The sequence below is a fragment of the Haematobia irritans genome, chromosome 2, assembly GCF_050003625.1.
Source record: "Haematobia irritans isolate KBUSLIRL chromosome 2, ASM5000362v1, whole genome shotgun sequence".
NCBI lineage: Eukaryota > Metazoa > Arthropoda > Insecta > Diptera > Muscidae > Haematobia > Haematobia irritans.
In genome coordinates, this window is record NC_134398.1 from 57,572,336 (window position 1) to 57,592,475 (window position 20,140).

The window sequence follows — 20,140 nt, forward strand, 5'->3', positions numbered from 1 at the left end:
TTGCAGTCTATAGGGCTTTGGTAGTTGAAATGTATTAAAAAACGACAAGTCTCAACTTTATCAACCCTGGCCTCTAATGTCCATAACTGATAGGCCATTTATAAATCGATGTTTCACGATTTTATTTCTATAGAAACAATATTTGTAACTGTCCAGCTATTCCTGTCATCTGTTGTATGATAGTGGTTATTTAAAATTCCGCCTAATTTTTGGCAGTTTATGTTTGTTTTCTATATCCGACACATTTTTTAACATCTAAACTGATTAGCCCGACAGTTTGATTTTGTGTATTTTTCTTTTTTATATAGATTTATTTTTTATAAAATGCGTATATATAGTTTAATTCCAGGATTTTACTTCTTAAAGTTCTGGAAGCTTAATTATTTTTTGAAATTTTTTGTTTTTATAAATACATATTCTGGAGATTGTTGTTATCTTCCCATATTTTGATGTGGTCTCTATATAGTCTTGTGTCGTATTTTAATTTATTGGCGTGACATTAAAATGTAGAGTTCTTTACATCCCTAAAATGCTGAGATTTGTCGTCGAGTCGTATCAAAATTTAAAATGAGGGTCCTTTAAAATAGAATTCTTATATCGGTCTATTTTTGGAACACTACACCTTAAAATTACAATTGGAAACTGTTAAAATGAGATTAGGTACACCATCTGGAGGAATGCTGGAGACGGAGTCGAGCAAAATTGACTCGACTCCACAGCCCTGGAAATAACCCTGGAAAGGTAAATCAAAATTTTGCAATATCGCAGTATCACAAACTTGATTTTGTTGTAAAGCTTGTTCAGGAGCTATTAACTACAGAAAATTGACTTAAATATCAACTAAAATATTTGAGATATTTAAAAAAATCAAAATGTTGGTCAAAATTTTTTGACAAATTTAAGTCTTTCCTATATTTCCTCCCCGTGTGTTTAAGGCCATCCTCTGTTCTTTTTGGGGTATAATTTGTAACTATAGCTAAAGTTTTAGCAAAGTTATTAAGCGTTGATTTACATACAAAAAATATTTATTTGTGGCCTATTAAGAAAAATATGCGTTATCTTGTAGTCACTTATTTGTTGTATTTACAAATTTTAATGCAAATATATGTGTCAATGTTAGGTTATGTTAGATTTAAGTCGCCGATTTATTTTCAGGTTCCTTAGACTATTCAGTCTATTGTGATACAACATTAACTAAAAGTACCTATTACATATGGAAACTTCCCGTTTGAACCGTTGCACCTACTCGATTATTTTCTTCTGTTGAACCAACCAGATTGTACGAAAAATATTAGCAGACTGCTTAAGTTAACATTTTCCAGGTCCGCCAGTAATATAAAACTGTATGCTCCTAAAATTCCCTTACGCCCTACAGAAAATGCAGGGCATTTACACAGGAGATGTTTAATTGAGACCTTTTCCTCCGCATCATGACAGCTCATGCAGTAGTCAGTATACCTCGCACCAATAGTTGTTGCAAACTCGCCTATCAGGCAGCGACCCATAACAGATATCAAGAGTTATATCTCACGTCTTGAAAACATATCAAGTGTGCGGTTTAAGTTTAGTTGGGGCCATATTTGTTTAGTGTTGTTGCAACACTTGCAATTCTCCCATGGGACACTTGCCATTATAACAGCTTTCTCATGCAGCTTGCAGGTAGCGAGAGTCATACCAACAGATTCTAGTTCCCCTGGAAGAGTAGAGGTAGAGTAGTTCCCAGCCTTGCTAACTCCTCCACTTCGCTGCTCAAACTCAGACCCATTTTATGTTCGCGTTAGCCAACTTTTGATTCTCTCCGTAGCAAAAAGTCTCAAACCCCGGCTGAGGGCCTCCTACCAATGTTGCTATATTTTCGCGTTAGCCCCTTAAAATAATAATAGAAAGAAAAACAACCGTAATTTCTCAAAACTAAATTAAATTTAAATCAAACAATATTCCAAAAAAGTAAAATGTTTATATAGGGAAAAGTTATTTATTTGTATTTGTGAAAATTAAACTTAAATTCGCATCGAAACTTTCATTTCCGGTCTCTTCTTCCGATGAGAAAAAAATATACCTTCTTCGTTCTCCTCTATAAACCGGTACAGATCAATTTCATTATTTTCCTTTGTTGGGTCATATAGTTGTACAGCGAATTTTAGAAATTCGGTGAAACAATTTCTATTATTGCTTGGAATGTCTCAGAAAAATTATTTTCTGTATATTATCGTTGAAGCGTATTTTTCCACTTGTATTTGTATGCTGCTTCAGGATTAATGAAGGTTACAGTTTGGTTAGCGTTACAGTATGTATAACCCTCCTCTTGCAAACAATCATAGGCCTGAAAATTAATAAAATTATAATTTATATTTAAAATAACATTGAATTGCATTTACCTTCCAGCAATCGGAAATTATTGTTGTCCCAGGCTTAAAATCATTTGTTATAACCCTGCCAAAATTTTTTGAATTTGATGGCGCTTCTTAGAATCCCCACCACGTCGAAAACGGTAGTATACGATATCCAAAACACGTCGGAAAAGTGAGGTCGCTACTGAGAAATTGTACCACGCCAAGTTACTATAAAAAAATTTCGCATGAGTTCAATTATTAGGTGCCTTTATAGATAAATTTAGAACGACGTCAATAAGAGCCCCTTCAAACTATCAGAAAAAGTGAATTTTAAGATAGTTGCAAACGAACCATTGTGGTCAAGTAAAACACGATTGTTTAGATGTTTATTGATTTGATTAAACATTTATAAACTCTTACAAATATAACATTTATACGACTATCACATCACATTTGACATAATTTTTTTGCATTAATAAAAGAATGATGTCGAGTTACAAGTAGTAGTAGTAATTATGTTTTCAGCACTTCATTATCGTTTTTATTTAAATAAATTATAATAAACTAGTTGCGCTTGGTGTTTCACAAAATATAAAATGGCTCTTGTAACAATAGTGATGGCAAAATACTTTCATGTTCATTTCATACTTTTTGATACACTTCCCCCATCACAGTTGGTGATTGTTGTAGGGTCAGTTAAGAGTCTGTGGTAGCGATAAGGATGAAATGGAATTTTGAAATGCTGTCAGGGAATTGGCGAGAGTGTGATTTTGCACCGGCCTGCAACAGGAACAATGAAACATTTGAAACATTTCCCTTCAACGGAAGAGCCTATATTATATTTTCTTTTTTCGATTCATCACTCTAGACTATTTTTGTGTGAAATCCGATGAAGACCTAAATCCCATTAAAATGTTTTCGACAAATATTTCAAAAGTAATGTTACGTATTTATACAAAATTTTCTCGTTTTTTAGTAAGAATATTAGTACAATTCAAAACTTAAAAATAATAACAGAAAGAAAAACAACCGTAAATTCTCAAAACTAGATTAAATTTCATAGGGAAAAAGTTATTTATTTGTATATGTGGACATTAAATTTAAATTCGTATTCGCGGAACATTCATTTCAGTTCTCTTCTTTCGACGAGTACAAAATACATATTAGCTCTTCTTCGTTGTCATCTCTAAGTCGAGCCAGATCAATTTCATTATTTTCCTTTGTTTGGTCAGTCCAGTGAATTTTTATTTGCTTTTCAATTTTTTAGAAAAATGATTGTTATGTGCACGTTTACCAAAGGGTTACCTAGATTGTTGCGTGTGTTGGCGTTGCCGGTATGCTGGCGTTTAGCGCGGCTATTGCTCGCCGGACGGGGGTAGGTTCTTGCCAACAACATGGACGTTGGCAGCACAGTGACAAAAAAAAACTTAACTCATAGCGGACTTTACATAAAAGAGGTTCGAATAAAAAAAGACCCGAAACGCAAAAGGTTGACAAAAAACAAAAACCGACGTAACATGTACTCTCAACCGAAAAATATTATACCACAATAAACACTCACAAAACGACTGGTTGGCAGATGTTATGCCAACATTATCCCACCCCAGGAAACGTCGAAGCTTCCTTTCCATGATACTCCATAGAAATCCCTGAGCATCCCAAGATTGTGTACCTCTACTTACCCCCACCTTACTTCTTTTCCATCCCCCAACCTCAAGAAGCCTCTACGGCGAACAACTCATTTTCTTTGTTCAAACTATACAAATTTAGAATTTATTAAAGGAGAAAAATAAGCCAAAAAAACTATCCAGATTCAGGTATACAAAATTATCAAGATCAACAGAACTATCTGGTGGATTATAATATAATTAAATAATTGTAAAATTTCGAATGCAAGAATATACATAATGTACAGAAAATATATAAATGCATGCGACAGGATCATCGCCTGCTAGGCTTCTGATTTGGGTTCTTCTTTCGGCAGAAACAAAGGGGTATGAAAGCTGGAGTTCTTCTGTATTACGTTCTGTCCGTGTATGTTTAGCAATGTACGTCCGTCCAGTCAATATAAATATACCGGCTTTAATTTACTTTTTTTTTTAACTTTAATTCAATTTCTCTCCTCCCTTCGTCTAGGTTCGACAACCGTGTGACGGGCAAAGTTCCCAGCAAGATGACCTTCCTAGATTCAAGCTAGGATCCTGGTGAATAAACCACAAAAAAGGGTAAGTTATAATTATAATATAAAATCAAAATCACTAGTTCGTGGCATGTAATTAAATTATCACTTTCATAGCAGTATATATATATTTAAATGGTTTCACAAATAATAAGGTTTTTGTCTTTTCAGATCGTCTGTCTTGTCCCAGGTCCAGCTTTTAAAGCTGCAAGCCCGGAGGGGAATGCGGAGAATCCTGGAGCTCCCACGATGTATCGAACTGGCGATGGTGGCTGATATGCTCGCGTCCCGGTTTCTCAATCAATTACTTTTCTTTATAGCTTTATTTATCGTGATATTTAAGTATAGTTTTAGTTTGTGGTATTTTTTCATTAGGTTAAGTTAACTTATTGTTCATATAACTTATTTTTCATTTGTTTTAGTTTCAATTCAATTTTATAACCATAAGTCTCATATTTTTATACCCTCCACCATAGGATGGGGGTATATTAACTTTGTCATTCCGTTTGTAACACATCGAAATATTGCTCTAAGACCCCATAAAGTATTTATATTCTGGGTCGTGGTGAAATTCTGAGTCGATCTGAGCATGTCCGTCCGTCCGTCTGTTGAAATCACACTAACTTCCGAACGAAACAAGCTATCGACTTGAAACTTGGCACAAGTAGTTGTTATTGATGTAGGTCGGATGGTATTGAAAATGGTCCATATCGGTCCACTTTTACGTATAGCCCCCATATAAACCGATCCTCCGATTTGGCTTGCGGAGCCTCTAAGAGAACCAAATTTCATCCGATCCGGCTGAAATTTGGTACATGGTGTTAGTATATGGTCTCTAATAACCATGCAAAAATTGGTCCACATCGGCCCATAATTATATATAGCCCCCATATAAACCGATCCCCATATTTGACCTCCGGAGCCTCTTAGAGGAGCAAAAGTCATCCGATCCGATTGAAATTTGGTCCGTGGTGTTAGTATATTGTCTCTAACAACCATGCCAAAATTGGTCCATAAGTATATATAGCCCCCATATAAGCCGATCCCCAGATTTGACCTCCGGAGCCTCTAAGAGGAGCAAAATTCATCCGATCCGGTTGAAATTGGGTACGTGGTGTTAGTATATGGTCTCTAACAACCATGCAAGAATTGGTCCATATCGGTCCATAATTATATATAGCCCCCATATAAATCGATCCCCAGATTTTCGGTCTGCAGTTATATATAGGCGATCCCCAATCACACAAAAATTGGTCCTTATCGATTCATAATCATGGTTGCCACTTGAACCACAAATAATCTACCAAAATTGTATTTTTATAGAACACATTGTCAATATGTTATTTCTATAGAAACTTTTGTCAAAATTTTATTTCTATAGAACATTTTGTCAAAATTTTATTTCTATAGAAAATTTTGTCAAAAATTTATTTCTATAGAAAATTTTGTCAGAATTTTTTTTCTATAGAAAATTTTATCCAAATTTTATTTCTATAGAAAATTTTTTCCAAATTTTACTTCTATAGAAAATGTTGTCAAAATTTTATTTTGTGAAAATTTTATTTCTATAGAAACTTTAAACTTAATTATATACGTATTTAATCGGCCTTTTTAGTTTAATATATACCACGTATGGACTATGTTGTATATATCACGGTGTTAGGAAGTTTTAGGATACCTTGCCATCGGCAAGTGTTACCGCAACCCAAGTAATTCGATTGTGGATGACAGTCTTCAGTATAAGTTTCTACACAATCCATGGTGGAGGGTACATAAGCTTCGGCCTGGCCGAACTTACGGCCGTATATACTTGTTTATTATTAAGTTCATATTTTTCAATTGAAATTCATTAGCAATAGTTCATATTAATATTAACAAATTCGAAAAGTTCGACAATAAAAATCCAGTTCTTTTTATTCCAACCAAAATTTCTGATAGACTTTTTCCACTGGTGTAAAAAAGGGTTAGCAACACCACATACAGTGTACATATCTCTTGTATCAGGGGTATCACACTATGCCGGGTTTAAGTTTTACGAGCGCGAAGCACGTCCAGCCAGGTCCAAAAAGTGCCATGGCTCCCTTTTTTTCATCTTTTCTAACTTCGCCATTTTAATTCAGAAATAAAAACAAATATTTCCCCAGCCAACCTGATCATCATATGATTGAAGTGGCGTTGCCAACCAATCTCGCTCAACTAAAAACCATTCACAATGCGACAACCATCTTGACCCTCGCATACAAGGGCGCACACAACATGATTTCCTGTATATATCCGTTGAAACATATTTTTCTACGGCTATACACAGATTACAAACATTTTAGGTGTCTTCATAATCCTTCAATTGTATTTGTATACAGCTTTGTTCCAGGATTTACGAAGGTTACAGAGTGGTTAACACTAGAGGTCTGCATCGAATAACTTTTCACTACATGTATGCAATTCGCTGTCGAATATAGTACATACACTGTCTTTCTCTTAGAGTGCAAGTAGTGATGTGAAGAGAACACTTGCTTGTCAAATACCACCAAGTACTTATCCGAAACAATATGTGTTCCGAAAAAAAGGAACAATAAAAATGCAAGTACTTTAGAAAAAGTACGACATGGATTCTCTTCACTTCACGTTGTACCACAAGTATTTCTCAGTTATGTACGAAGCAAAACTTTCCATTGTTATTAATTATAGATATGTATGTATGTCACATATATCATATATTTATGTATGTCACACACTTACCTTAACCCTCTAATGCCCAAGCCCGCCTTTAGGCGGTCTTCATTTAATAAAGAAGCTTTTAGTAAAACACACCTTAAGACAACAAAAATGGGTAAAATTAAAAGAAAACTTAGTTACAACAGTTCAAGAGGCTTTGCAGCATGTACTGAATTTTACCGTGTAAATTTTTCTTGTTTAGTTTTCTTGCTTTCGTGTCGTTAACATTGAAAATTTAATCAGCTGGCAAAAAAATTGGGGCATTAGAGGGTTAACGTTTGCCGTTCTTTATAACAAACCGAAAACATATATTATGGAGAGTAACTGTTTTTTGTATTTCTGAAACTGCACGTGGTACATTGGGTACTCTATAAAGTTTTGTTCTTGCAACATAATCGACGTGATCACTCTGAGTACACTTAAATAAGAGAGAAAGAGGAATATGTGTTTGTTGGTAGTGAAGACATCAGAGTAGCAACAAGAAGTTACTCGTGGCTTTTGGTGTTCATCAAAATGTGTACCAATTGTTTTGCGACTCTCTCAAATAGATGTACTCATGTAGCAAGTACACGTGTACTCTTTATTTACAAATGGAATTGTGCAGACCTCTAGTTAACACTATAGGTTGTATAACCGTCCTCTTGCAAACAGTCATTTAAATTTTTTAAATTATAATTTATATTTAGAATAACTTTAAACTGAATTTACCTTCCAGCAATCTGAAATTATTGTTGTCCCAGGCTTAATATCCCTTTTTGTAATTGGTAAGAGCGTTTTGAACCGGCCTGAAACCGGAACAATGAAAAAGTTGTTGGAACTTCATTCTACTCCTCCAAAAACTCATTGCCCTTCTACGGGGTTCACTTTATTATATTTTCTTTTTCCTATTTACGATTCATCAATCTCGACTATTTTCCCAATGCGCCAATTTCAATATTTGCGTGGAATCCGCTGAAGGCGCAACTTCTCGCCAGAAATTTTTCCAATTTACTCTGATACTCCTAAGCTCTAACATTATGTAGCCTCTAACATTACGTAATCAACCGGTAGATTTGGCACCACATAAAAACAAAGGCTAATATCTAGTACACCAACAAGTGCGAATTACATTTCTAATGACATTTGTCGGATTTAGAGCGTGGTTTTGAAATGTATTAATTGCATCTGAAAAGAAAAGAATTAAGTAATACAAACGAAATTAAATACTTTACTTACCTCCACATCCATCAATCTGTATTCTCGTACATTTTCTGGGCATTTTTATGAACTCTATCTAGGTAAGAGGACCCACCTAATTAATTGCGCAGTGCCTCTTACGGCACTTTACCAGTTGTTTTGTTTCCGAGTAGATCGCAGATCTCAATATTCATAATCAATAATATCCATATTTATTCATAAACAATAAGCGTGACTAACTAATATCAACGTATTTTAAGTAACGACAAATGTCACTACGAATTGGTTTTTTTTGCCGTGTTCTGGCCTCCCGAACACGCAAAATTTTGGAGAATTGAAATCGCTTATATTTGAGCTTGCACTTATAATTTCCAATTGACTGCCAAAAATTTAATAAATTGGAAAAAAAACAAGTATATACAGCAGTAAGTTCGGCAGTGCCGAATCTTAAATACCCACACAAAACACAGTAAATCCGTATTCTCCGTCCATTCCAAGAAACAATCAACACACGACTGACGCGCAAAATGAAAATCGTGTGTACCTGTACCTTTTCGCTGCAAAAAAGTTAAAAAATTAAGTAGTCACGAAAAAAAATTAAATGGTCTTTATTACCATGTAAAGGTTATAGACATGTCTATACTTAACCTATAAAAATACTTTTTTCCCTGTAACAAAGTAAAAAAATAGAATGGTAAGGTACATGATTTTCCCGACCATGTAATGGTCTCAAATTCTATCATTTAAATAATAGAACATGTTTGCGGCATTTGAGAACCATTCAAATGCTTATTGCCGCCATACATTTTTCTCCGCTCGAAAACTATTTTTACAAAGACAAAATAAATACATGGTTCTCGCGGCAATTACATGCTCTAGATAAGCATTAAATGAATGCGGCAACCATGTCCAAACATGGTTTTTCTGTGCGTGTATGCATGCCAAATTTTTCTTGAATCGGTTCAAATTTAGATATAGCTCCAGAGTTGGGGAAATATGGTAGAATGTCTCATATTTTAGACCCATTATCAATGGGAGTTTCCTCCAATTGACTCAGAGAATATATTTAATATTACAATGGCCAAAATACCCACATATTACACAAAATTCTGTGATGATTTACTAACAGTGCGTTTCATCCTAGGGCGTTAGCCGATTTAAATTTTAATTCTAGAGATTTTGTAGAAGTAAAAAACATTGTCTCCAAATCGGTTAAAATATAAATATTTGTATATGGGAATATAAACCTTCATGATAACTCCCAACAAATTTGAACGAGTTGAGTTGGTAACACAAATTTTGGTTTACATAGTGGTGAAGGGTATAATATAGTCGGCCCCGCCCGACTAAGAAAGCTCGTCCAGTTCCAAAGATTTTCTCTTTAGTATAGCACCGAAAATGTAAGCTGCTTTATAGAAAGAATGAACTACCTTGTGCAAAAATTGAACTAAATTTTACTGCACGTTTTGAGATTTTCACAAAGTGTTGTTAAAACCAATAACATTTAATGCCCTGGGGTGAAATTACACCCTCTTAAAGAAGAAAAAAATAACTAAAGGTAAAGAACAAAATCATTGGCGCCAAATCATTACCATTTTAACCACACAATAGTTACTTCTTACTATTTTTGGGAATTATTCAAAATATTCTTTTGCTTTAGTTCATATTGAACTTATGTGTACGGTCATTGAACTACATACCCAGGTTAGTTCATAAAATGTTTGAGACATACTTAAAAAACGAAAATTTCATTGAGATGTGGAAAATTTCGAAAACAATAAAAAAATTGAACAACAAACAAATAATTGTTTGCAATAAAAATAAGTTAACTTTAGCTTTAGTGCAACTACGGATTAATTTTTCTGTGATCCAAAGTTCAAATTCAAAAAGTTTTATATCTTTACAATAAATTATTAAGGAAAAGTATCCTTAAATCAACTATACCGGTCTTAAGGGTTTAACCATATTCCTCGAAACACAGTTCCGCCCTTTTTGGTAATTTTTTAAACAGATTTTTCATTATTTCTACTGGTGATAAATATTGAAATGAACGGAAGCTTGCTCTAAAAGTTGGTGTTATAATTCCTCTGAAACAAATTTTTTGACTAACGAAGTTTCCTCCGATTGGTTAAAAGGTTTCTTTAACGGCAAATAAATGCATTCCCCACATGTATTTACCTCTCAGGTCTATATATCCGTTAATTTAAAAATTCAAATTGTAACGATCAGTTTACGCCATCACTTATTACAATCATCTCTTTATTTTCTAGTACCTTCTTAAACTTCTCGTATGTTCTTTTTGTTTGCTTAGTTTCATATCGAAATGTAAGTTTCTCGCTCTCTCATAGAAAAACAACTCCTTTTTGTTTTTTTATTGTCATCAAAGATTATATGACACGAAATTGTCGTGACTCACGAAGATTTTCGTGATTCGTGCGTGAGTCACGCTCATGTCAACAGCGTGAGTATGCGTGAGCGTGATTAACAAACCAAAATGTCATGCGTGAGCGTGAGTCACGAAAATAATATCTTCGTGAGTGTGCGTGAGTAACGAAATACACTCACGAAAATATTCCTGCTCACCAACATAAAACGCTTAAGAGTTAGATTCAATTACAATTTTAGTGACACCTGCGATGTTAAGAGTTTAATAACACTCTCGATTTTAATAATGCTCATGTTTTCAGACACTTGGTAAGGTAAATTAATCATAAAATTATTCGTGAGTCACGATATTTTTCGTGAGTCACGACGTTTTCGTGTGTGAGTGTGCGTGAGTACAGATTTTCTTTTCGTGAGTGTGCGTGAGTCCTACCAAAAAATATCGTGCGTGAGTGTGCGTGAATATGATTTTTCAGTCGTGAGTGTGCGTGAGCGTCAGTAAACTATTAATCACGTTCACAACTCTATTATATATTCAGGAAGATAGAAAATTAGCTTCTAAGGAGATCGAACCAGGTTAGTTTAATACTCGAACCGGGTTAGTTTAATACTCGAACCAATCGCGTATACGACAAGTATTAATACAGCATTAAAATGCAAATAAAAAGAAATTAAGTGCACGAAATAAATTTCCATAAAAGGGAAATTGTAATTTTGTTGTTCTTGCCTAAAATTTAACATTGTTTCATTAAGAAAAATCGAAGTGCAAAGTACATTACTGAAACTTATCAGTTAAACAAATAAATTGTAGATTGTCCTTATTTGAAAAGAAATGTGTTTTAATTCTCGGGTAATTAATCACGCCTTAATATAAAAAACGTAACAATATATTGATTCACAAATTTACGGATCTAAGATTTTAAACTTTTTCGCCCCTCCTTTAAATTTTTAAAGGAGGGGCGAAAAATAAATAAATAATTAAATTATATATATAAAATAAATCTACTGATAAGGGCACCCCTAGCTACACTCAAAAAAAGTTTACTTGGATCCAAATATTTTGACCTTCGCTTAAGGATTTTTGGTATTGATTCTGAGCCAAAGATGCGGCTTCTTTAAAATAAAGAAATTTTTAGCGACCTTTCTAGGAGCAATAAAATTAATATTAGGGTACAGATTACATTTATCAAATTTTCATTGTTTTTTCGAGGTTTATTAATAAAGGTAGTCACGTACAAATAAATGCCCGTTTAAAATTTCAAATTATAACGAATACTTCAAAGTAAAAAATTTTTTCTAATTCCAAAAAAAAAAAACTTTAAACCAAAGATGCTAAATCCTCAAAATAAGTCTTATCCTATATTTGAAGTGTTTTTATCTTAAATCTAAAGTTTCAATATATCAGTTAATTTAAGGACAAGTTCTTTAAATCAAAAATGTGTTTCTTTACTTTAAGGAAAATTAGCCTTAGTTCAAAGCAGGGATCCGGAGCGGAGCAAGCCCTTTTTTTGCCGGAGCGGGAGCGCAGCGGGAGCGGCATTTCTAAAATCCGGAGCGGAGCGGGAGCGGAGCGGTTTCCAAATGAAAAACCGCTCCGAATAAAATATTACTTGAATGAAATGTGTAACTTTGAAATTACACTGTGTAGGTAATTTCAAATTTAGCTAGTACTTAGCGTAGTGTGAGTAAACGTTTAAAATGTACGATATGTATTTTTGTACGTACGTACATTGGGGAAAACACAACGTGTTTTTTAGTAATTGTTTTCAAAAACGGCAAATGTCAAAATATATATATAGTATGTGTTGTAAAAGTAACAACAGTACTTTCGATCAATTTCATCCCGTATTACTACAAAGATGTTTGTAATGAACGTCAAATAAATGCGATCTTATTTATATTTAATTTTTTAGTTTTCTACACTGAAAAAAATATTGTCGTGAAGTCAAAGATTCCATGTCCTTAGAATAAGAATGCAAATTTTGCTTAACATGGAAGACGCATTTCTCTACAATAAAGTTTTTTATACCCATCACCATAGAATGGTGACGGGAGTATAATAAGTTTGTCATTCCGTTTGTAACACATCGAAATATCGATTTCCGACTATATAAAGTATATATATTCTTGATCAGGGAGAAATTCTAAGACGATATAACGATGTCCGTCTGTCTGTCTGTCTGTTGTAATCACGCTACAGTCTTCAATAATGAAGCAATCGTGCTGAAATTTTGCACAACCTCGTCTTTTGTCCGCAGGCGGGTCAAGTTCGAAGATGGGTTATATCGGTCCAGGTTTTGATATAGTCCCCATATAAACCGACCTCCCGATTTGGGGTCTTGGGCTTATATAAATCGTATTTTTTATCCAATTTGCCTGAAATTTGAAATCTGGAGGTATTTTATGACCGTAAAGAGGTGTGCCAAAAATGGTGAGTATCGGTCCATGTTTTGGTATAGCCCCCATATAGACCGATCTCCCGATTTTACTTCTTGGGCTTATAGAAACCGCAGTTTTTAATCAATTTACCTGAAATTGGAAATCTAGAGGTATTGTAGGACCACAAATACGGTCCATATTTTGGTATAGCCCCCATATAGACCGATCTCCCGATTTTACTTCTTGGGCTTATAGAAACCGCAGTTTTTATTCAATTTACCTGAAATTGGAAATCTAGAGGTATTGTAGGACCACAAATACGTGTGCCAAAAATTGTGAGTATCGGTCCATGTTTTGGTATGGTCCCCATATAAAACGACCTCCCGATTTGGGGTCTTGGGCTTATAGAAAGCGTATTTTTTATCCAATTTGTCTGAAATTGGAAATCTAGGGGTATTTTCGGACCATAAAGAGGTGTGCCAAAAATGGTGAGTATCGGTCCATATTTTGGTATAGCCCCCATAAAGACCGATTTCCCGATTTTACTTCTTGGGCTTCTAGAATCCGAAGTTTTTATCCTATTTGCCTGAAGTTGGAAATCTAGAGGTATTTTCGGGTCATAAAGAGGTGTGCCGAAAACGGTGAGTAGCGGTCCATGTTTTAGTATATCCCCAATAAGAACGATCTCCCGATTTAACTCCTTGGGTTTCTAGAAACCGTAATTTTTATCTGATTTGCCTGAAATTGTAAATATTCTGGTATTTTAGGCTCGGTCCATTTGGTAATGCCTCCATATAGATCGTCTTCACTTGAATTGCTTGAAACTCAATGTAAAATTTCCAGATTTTACTTCTACATATTTAAGATTTCAAATCAAGACGCTATTTTATAATTTTCTTGCACACTTACAAGAGATGTTAATGATTCCTCTAAAACTCAAACAAAAATGGTTCCTATAAATCCAGAATCTGATATAGTCCTCATAGGTGAAATCTTTAAATTTATCTTCGGGAAGTGTCCTCAAGTCCTCAAGCCTTCCTAAAATTTCAAAGGAAACCCTAATATTTGGTTCATGGTGGTGGGTATTTAAGGTTCGGCCCGGCCGAACTTAGTGCTGTATATACTTGTTTTCTTGTCCAAAAGGCAATAAACTTTTGAATGAAGTTGTAATGTCCTTATAATTAAGTGATTTTACTTAAAAATGTGTATCATAACATGAAAGATAAAATTTTTGAGGTAAGGTCAACGTGACTTTAAAATTAAGAAAAATTTTTTAAAATTAATAAAATTGTCTTTAAATTTGTTTCCTTTTTGCATCTTGCCTACAAAGCAAAAAATCGTTAAAAAATAAGACATGTTTTTCAACACTTTATTTTAAAGACGCTTTTTACTTGAAACATAGCATAATTTCTACTGGAAGTCGAGTCTTAATATGGAAAAAAAATAACTCGTTAACTCGTTTTTAAAGGATTTTGATAACAACTGACGAAAAAATGAAAAATTAACATATGCTTCCTAGAATGCTTCCTTTAATGAAGTCAAAATGGATTTAATATTTCTGAAAAAATCTTCAAAATTAATAAAATATTTCAACACATTGTTTTAAAGTCATTATACCCTAAACCACATAGTGGTTAGGGTATAACAAGTTTGATCTGCCAAAAAATGTGCCTACAAGAAATATTGATTTTAGACCCCATAAAATATATACCGATCGACTCAGAATCACCTCCTGAGTCGATCTAGCGCTTGGAGTCCGTCAATTATTAACCGATTTTGATGAAATTTGGTACTGGGAGTTTTTTGGGCACAAGGACGAACGTTATTGAATTTGGAAGAAATCGGATCAAATTTAGATATAGCTCCCATATATATGTATTGCCCGATTTCGACAAATGGGGTCACGTTGCACTTTTTTTACTAACCGATCGTCGTCAAATTTAGCACAAAATAATCTTCTGTATCACCCTTTAAGTCTGAAAATTTCATCGAAATCGGTTCAGATTTAGATATAGGTCCCATATATATGTATCGCCCGATTTTGTCAAATTAGGTCATAAAACCCTTATTTATCAACCGATCTTACTCAAAGTTGGCGAAATGTAATCTTCTATAGCACTAACTATATGTGCAAAAAATCATCGAAATCGGTTCAGATTTAGCTATAGCTCCCATATATGTACCGCCCGATTTTTCTAAATAAAATAAAACTCAATTGAACAAATAATACAATGTTTGTACTATAATTTTCTCGAAGAGGAGCGGAGCGGAGCGATTTTTTTTTCTCGGAGCGGAGCGAGGAGCGGAGCGGTTTTTTTTTCTCCGGAGCGGGAGCGGAGCGGAGCGAAAAAAATGGACCGCTCCGGATCCCTGGTTCAAAGACATGCGACTTTAACGGAGGGATGCAAATTTACAAAATTTGTGTCCTAAATTTAATGCAAAAAAGGTTTGAAGCAAAGATTACAAACTTTATTTTAATTAAAATTTCATTAATTTAAAGAAATTTGTCCTTAATATTTTGTAAATTTCGCATCCTAAAATTTAGGTTGCGTAATCTTTAATATCACGTCAATATTTTTCAGTGTAGGTTAGGTTTCAGTAAAAAAGGTGATTTATTTTTTAGAGCAAACCCATAAAATTGATATATGAATGAATCACTTAAGAACTTAAATGGACTTGATTGCGATTTGAGCAATTAAAAATACATTCCATCAATTAATTTCGTGATTGAATCAGAAAACAACGTTTTCTGCGTGCAACCAAAATATCTTAACTACCCAACGAAAAAATTTGGAAGTTCTTCTAAAGACACAACTTTAAAAGCACTTCCAAAAAGGTTAACTCAAAGATGTTCTTTATTTTAACTGCACAGGAAGTTCATTTGAGTCAATTTATTTTTTTTTGTTTCAAATGGGTTAAAAACAGATTAAGAATTAATAAAATGGTACAAATTTTTAAAATTTTGCCAAAAAAAGCCAAATCCTTTCTAGAAAAATTGCGAATTTTTGAAAATATTTGATGACAAACGTACCAGACAAGCGTTATAATGTATTCAAAAATCATTAAAAAAATCAAAATGATCTATTTGTCAAAATATCACAAAATTTCTTAATTCACATCCAAAACACTGAATTCGCCTCACACTTTAAGAAGTAATGTAAATTCAGTGCGACGGCTTTTGAAATGGTGGACATCCGTCCTATGACAAGCCCATGCTAAATTCATAGCTTCTGCGTCAATTTGGCACCACTTCCGGATCCAAAAAGAACATTTTCACTACTTTTTTGGCGACGCTTTTTTGCTGTTATTTTCATAATCCTAAAATATATGCACTTGGCAATAATATGAGAAGATCCAATTAAAATTGGATTTAAATCCGAGAGTTTTTCAAGTTTTTAGTTATACAAATTCTTGGGATTTGGGATTCCGAATATCGAAACATGGGGGAATGTGATGTCAAACAAGTATTTGCAAATACAGTTTCAAAATGTTCAATTTATTTTCTTTTTTGTTGAGAATTTCAGGGTAAATGTTTCAAGAACAATACATGTGAGTACAACTTAATAATAATCATCAAATGTTCGTTTTCAAATTTCATATAAGAATAGAGTTCAAAATGGTTTCAATAATACATTACTAGAATGGTATTAAACAATAAATATTTTTATATAAAATTAAAATAAATAATAATAAAAAGAATAAATACAAATGATAAGAGTATAAATAAATTAAATAAATAACATATGCGATGTCAAAGACTTCTTTTGTGATCAATCAATACTCAATTGTCTCTACAACGGAATAATACAAAGAAACGCAATCTGTTAACAATCTGAAGAAATTTGTGTACAAATACGAGTATAAGTCATAAAAGGTCTTAAGATAGTTCATTGGATGTATGATTTCGTTCATTTTTGTTTTAGTTAAAGTTTATAAAATTTATTAATTAAATTTCATACGATAACAGTGGGTTTCCATTAAAAAAAGAAGTTCCGCCGTACGTAGAGATTTATGGACATGAAGGTCGTGTTTTGTAGTATACTTTTACAATTTCAGTTTCCGGAGTCTTTGTTTTGTTACTTGAGGGGGAGGAACGTTATTTCCTAATATTTTCAATAATTCAAAATATATACTAAAAAATCTACTAGAAAAGCATGCAAAATGTATATAATAAATGAAAAGTAATATAAGTGCCATATATATGTATAGATTCAAATCTTTAATTTAATTTTCTCAAATTTGAATTATTATCCAAATTCCAGTTGGTTTTTAAGCTGCTCCAATTTTGTCTTGAGATTTGAATTTAATAAGAAGAAAAAAAAATTAAATACAATTGAGAGATCATTTCATACAATCTACCACTGATTCGAGGGCCTTCGTTCAGCTCCAGGTGCTGCAGATCCCGAAAATCGTGGTGATGATGCGTTAGATGATGTTTGAGGCATGGTTGATGTTGCAGCTTCATTTGCCTGCAGCGTATGTACAGCTAATAGCATCTTCTTACGAGCACCAAAAGCAGTTATTCCCAACTCCATTAAGTTTTCCTCGGTTAGGGTCATAAACATTTCCAAGTCAATTTCGTTTAAAACGAAAATTTCTGGAATAAAAATAAAAAAATTATTAATGCATATAGGAAATATGGGTCATGCGAGGAGATGTGTACACTGTTAGAAAAATATGTTTTTCATATGTTCCGATATAAACAAAATGTGTTTCGGGCACAATTTTTAAACACAATATATTTAAGTGCTAACATGCAATGTTCCTAAACTAACACAAAATGTTTGGGACACATATGTTAATATGTTAGAATATATTATGTTTGGGGCATGAATGTTTCATAAAAATAATATGCGTGAATGTAAACATATATAAATTTACAAATTTCGAGTAAACATATATATGTTGTGATACTTTATTCAGAGAGCGACAGAGAGAGAGAGAGAGAGTTAGTATAGAGAAAGAAATAGAGATGGAAACCGGGAGGGTTGAATAAAAAGATATCAACATAACACAGCGAGAGAATGAAATGAGAGCAATTTCTGTGAAACCGCTTGTATGTTGTTTCGGAAAAATGTTTTATAATATGGCCAAAAATTTGGTATGCTTAAGTCTAAATATTATTTAATTTGAATAGTAGATTGAGTATTCGGAATAAAGAGAATAGACATTCGGAACCAAGAAAATAGACATTTGAAAAAAACAGCATATTTGTATTACAGAAAAAGATGCGAAGAACTCAAAAATGTCGTGGAAGTTAAAAATAAGTGAGGGAATGAACACAATCTTCTTTGGGGAATTCTTCCAAGCATATACTATTTTTGGACTCAAAATGCTTCCAAACATATAATATGCTCACATAAAACAAACATATTAATGTTTCGGCGGTATCCAATAATATATGTGCTTCCTGCAAAATATGTTTGGAACATATGTTAGAGAAGCGATTTTTTTTGAGGGTGTAACGCCACTAAGAGGAAACGATCATGAGGTTTAGATAAGTAGTGACATCTATTAGAAAAATAATGATTTTTCGTTTTACTACGTTCAAACCGTGTTCAAACTACACTGAAAAAAAAAGCATGCCCGGTTCCAAAGATTTTGTCTTTTCTTTAAAAAATTTGGTATTGATTCCGAGCCAAAGAAGCGGAGATTACAAGTAAGGATGTTTTTAGTACACAATTCTCTTTTTTTTGTGTACTTGTTTCTAGGAAGCAAATTTTAATTTTTCGCTTCTTCAGATTTTTTTTTTGTTCATATCCTATCAAAGTTCTTTAAAAACGAGTTAACGACAACTTTATTTTCAAAATTAAGACTCGACTTCCAGTAGAAATTATGATATGTTTCAAGTTAAAAAACGTCTTTAAAATAAAGTGCTGAAAAACGTGTCCTATATTTGAACGATTTTTTGCTTTGTAGTCAAGATGCAAAAAGACAACAAAGTTAAAGACACTTTCATTAAATTTAAAGAATTTTTCTAAATTAATTAAGTCAAGTTGACCTTAGCCCAAACATTTTTTCTTTCATGTTATGATACCCATTTCTAAGTCCAATCACTTAATTATAAGGACAATACGACTTCATTGAAAAGCTTATCGACTTTTGGACAAGGAAAAAAACTTTATATTAGAGAAAAGCGTCTTCTATGCCAAGCAAAATTTGCATTTGTATTTCAAAGACATGAAATTTTTGACTTCAGGACAATATTTTTTTCAGTGAAGAGTTCTGCGAGTGATTGAAATTTCTTGTTCACTAGGGAAAATGTTTATTCTCATAAACTTCTAAAGACTCACGCTTATGACAAATTTTCTAGGAAAAAAACATTTTGAGTTTTCTATACACTGAAAAATTACGTGATATTAAAGATTACGCAACCTCAATTTTAGGATGCGCAATTTACACACTATTAAGGACAAATTTCTTTAAAAATATGAAATTTTAATTAAAAGAAAGTTTGCAATTTTTGCTTCAAAAATTTTTTCATTAAATTTAGAACACACATTTTGAAAATTTGCGTCCCTTCGTTAAAGTTGCATGTTTTAAAACTAAGGCAAATTTTCCTTAAAGTAAAGAAACTCATTTTTGATTTAAAAAAATCGTTCTTAAATTAACTGAAATATTGAATCTTTACATTTAAGATAAAAACGCTTCAAATATAGGCTAAGACTTATTTTGAGGATTTAGCATCTTTGGTTTATTTTATAATTAAGAAAATATTTTTTACTTCGAAGTATCCGTTATAATTTGGATTTCTAAACTGGCATTTGTTTGTACGTGAGTACCTTTATTAATAAAACGCGAAAAGAGAATGAAAATTTTATAAATGAGATTCAAAATCTTTGAATCCAAGTAAACTGTTTTTTGCGCGTAAAAATCAAATTTTGAGAAATTTTTCTGTAGATATAAAATTTTGAAAAATTTTTCTATAGATACAAAATTTTGTATAGAAGTCAACTTTTAAGAAATTTTTTTATAG

At 33.0% G+C, this 20,140-nt stretch overlaps 1 protein-coding gene across 3 annotated transcripts in view; it reads right to left on the reverse strand.

Moving 5' to 3' along the window:
* Positions 1-16,639: 16,639 nt before the first annotated feature.
* BicC (protein bicaudal C) overlaps positions 16,640-20,140 on the reverse strand; it is a 36,878-nt gene continuing 33,377 nt past the window's right edge. For all 3 annotated transcript variants that reach the window (XM_075294193.1, XM_075294194.1, XM_075294192.1), the window contains exon 13: positions 16,640-17,761. In XM_075294193.1, coding sequence (XP_075150308.1) covers positions 17,520-17,761 — 242 coding nt within the window. In that variant the 3' untranslated portion in view covers positions 16,640-17,519. The remainder of the gene's footprint in view (positions 17,762-20,140) is intronic.